Source organism: Octopus bimaculoides, chromosome 2 (genome assembly GCF_001194135.2).
Source record: "Octopus bimaculoides isolate UCB-OBI-ISO-001 chromosome 2, ASM119413v2, whole genome shotgun sequence".
NCBI lineage: Eukaryota > Metazoa > Mollusca > Cephalopoda > Octopoda > Octopodidae > Octopus > Octopus bimaculoides.
This window is the reverse complement of record NC_068982.1, coordinates 96128525-96130428: the sequence shown is the minus strand read 5'-3', so window position 1 is coordinate 96130428 and position 1904 is coordinate 96128525. Positions and strand designations below refer to the sequence as shown.

Below are 1904 nucleotides of genomic sequence, written 5' to 3'. Positions count from 1 at the left end.
AGGGTAGCGATATAATCTGAATATATGTCAGAACTATATTAGATCTAAAATATGAAGGATACATGATAAAGGTCCTTCCTGAGTCTTATAGACACATAGGACCGGATTCCCGGTGTCTGTGGCGTATATATTCTCCGTTGGATGGGATGTCGGTCCATGCCCGTCGCTAAGGTGGTGCGCTGAAAGGCAGTGACCCCTCACTATTCAGTGGTGCGCCTTATGATTTACAGTGAAACACTTATTTTGAAACTTCACTTTAGCATTTTTCAAATTATTGTCCACCTAGAATATTTCGAAGCAGCCCCAGGCACAAAAGTCTGGCGACAGGCCTGCGCCGGTCGGTCGTAGGGAATACTCATTTTGGCTACCTGAGTGGATTGGACTAATATCAAATTAAGTGTTTTGCTCAAGAACACAACGCATCACCCGGTCCAGGAATCGAAACCACAATTTTACGATCACGAGCCCGGCACCTCTACTCATTAAACCATGCACCTCTTTTGAATATAAAGATAGAGTAGAGTAATTTTCAAGATCTTTTAGTTTATCAGCCAGTTCATTTGTAACTTCGTCATGAATATGCCATCAACACATGTGGTGGAGATAGTCTGGTTTATGTTTGGGGACAGTGGGGTAGCTAGAGTGCACGCCGCCTGGGTCAGCTCTTGAGTTTACCGTCCTTGGATCTCCAAATATATACAGTGTTACTCAGCAGATTCAAAAGAGCTGCCTCCCATGAAAACGTTCTCCAGCTACACCAGGCCATACAACAATATAAATACAAATTCACCGACACAGATACAACAGATGCAATACATATTAAAAATGCATAGATCACTCAAATAAGTAAACTATAAAAACCGAATGTACTCAGGTTATAAAATGGATGGAGATCTTATTGACAGTCTCATAATTCAGAACATAACCTGTAGCACATTTAAACATAAACTCAGAATATATTATTCATGTTTAAATGTGCTACAACACCAGAATAAAAAATATCCTTATTAACATGAAAAAAAAAAAAAAACTCCCACTAACTAGCAAACCACAGGACGTTCTTCAGACAGTCAATGCAATCTACAAATTTCAATGCATGCATAAGAGTTACAAACTTCATGACTCAAACTGTAATATCAGCTAGCTACACGAGTCCGACACTTTCTCGTCAGTTGAACATGCATTTAAAAGAATTCCTAATAATTCAGGATACAAAACAAAATTGGCTATTCTAGAATGGCACTAGCTGACAGCACTACATGTAAATATAGAATTATACAAAAAGTAAGAATAGCTTTGGAAGCTTTACAGATGCAAAAACAAACATAAACTAAACACACATATGCGCAACGTTTAAATATATCATCATATCGTTAAACATATCATATATAATGTAACACTGTCATTACATAATTTTTGATCCGACGCTGATGATTTTATCAATTATTCAATTATTCTCAAGACCCTTTGGAACTTTGCGTGGTGAATTGCTATCAAAGCAATTATATTTTGAAAATGATGTGATTTTTGCAGCACCAGACGACTGGATTAAGGAGTGTTATTGTTCCAAACTAAAGTTTAAAAGACCAACTAGGTAAGATGAAAATAACCTTGATAAAATATACCAAACATGTACATAGTCATGCTTTTAGTTAAGTATATGTATGTATGTATGTATGTATGTATGTATGTATGTATGTGTGCATCTGTGCATATGTGTGCATACATACATATACATATATATATTGTATATATATATATAAAACTAGGCATATATATATGGGCGTCTCCCTACTTACCTACATTCTTATCTATTTATCTATCTATCTATATCTATATATATATCTATATTTATATATATATATATATATATATATATTATAGACGCACATACATCTGTATAT

At 35.2% G+C, this 1904-nt stretch overlaps 1 protein-coding gene across 1 annotated transcript in view; it reads right to left on the bottom strand.

Annotated features, from left to right (window-relative positions):
* Nucleotides 1-907: 907 nt before the first annotated feature.
* The window catches only part of LOC106873211 (uncharacterized protein K02A2.6-like), a 13360-nt gene continuing 12363 nt past the window's right edge, over nucleotides 908-1904 (bottom strand). Inside the window, exon 4 of the mRNA XM_014920454.1 lies at nucleotides 908-926. Within this exon, the coding sequence (XP_014775940.1) occupies nucleotides 908-926 (19 nt within the window). The remainder of the gene's footprint in view (nucleotides 927-1904) is intronic.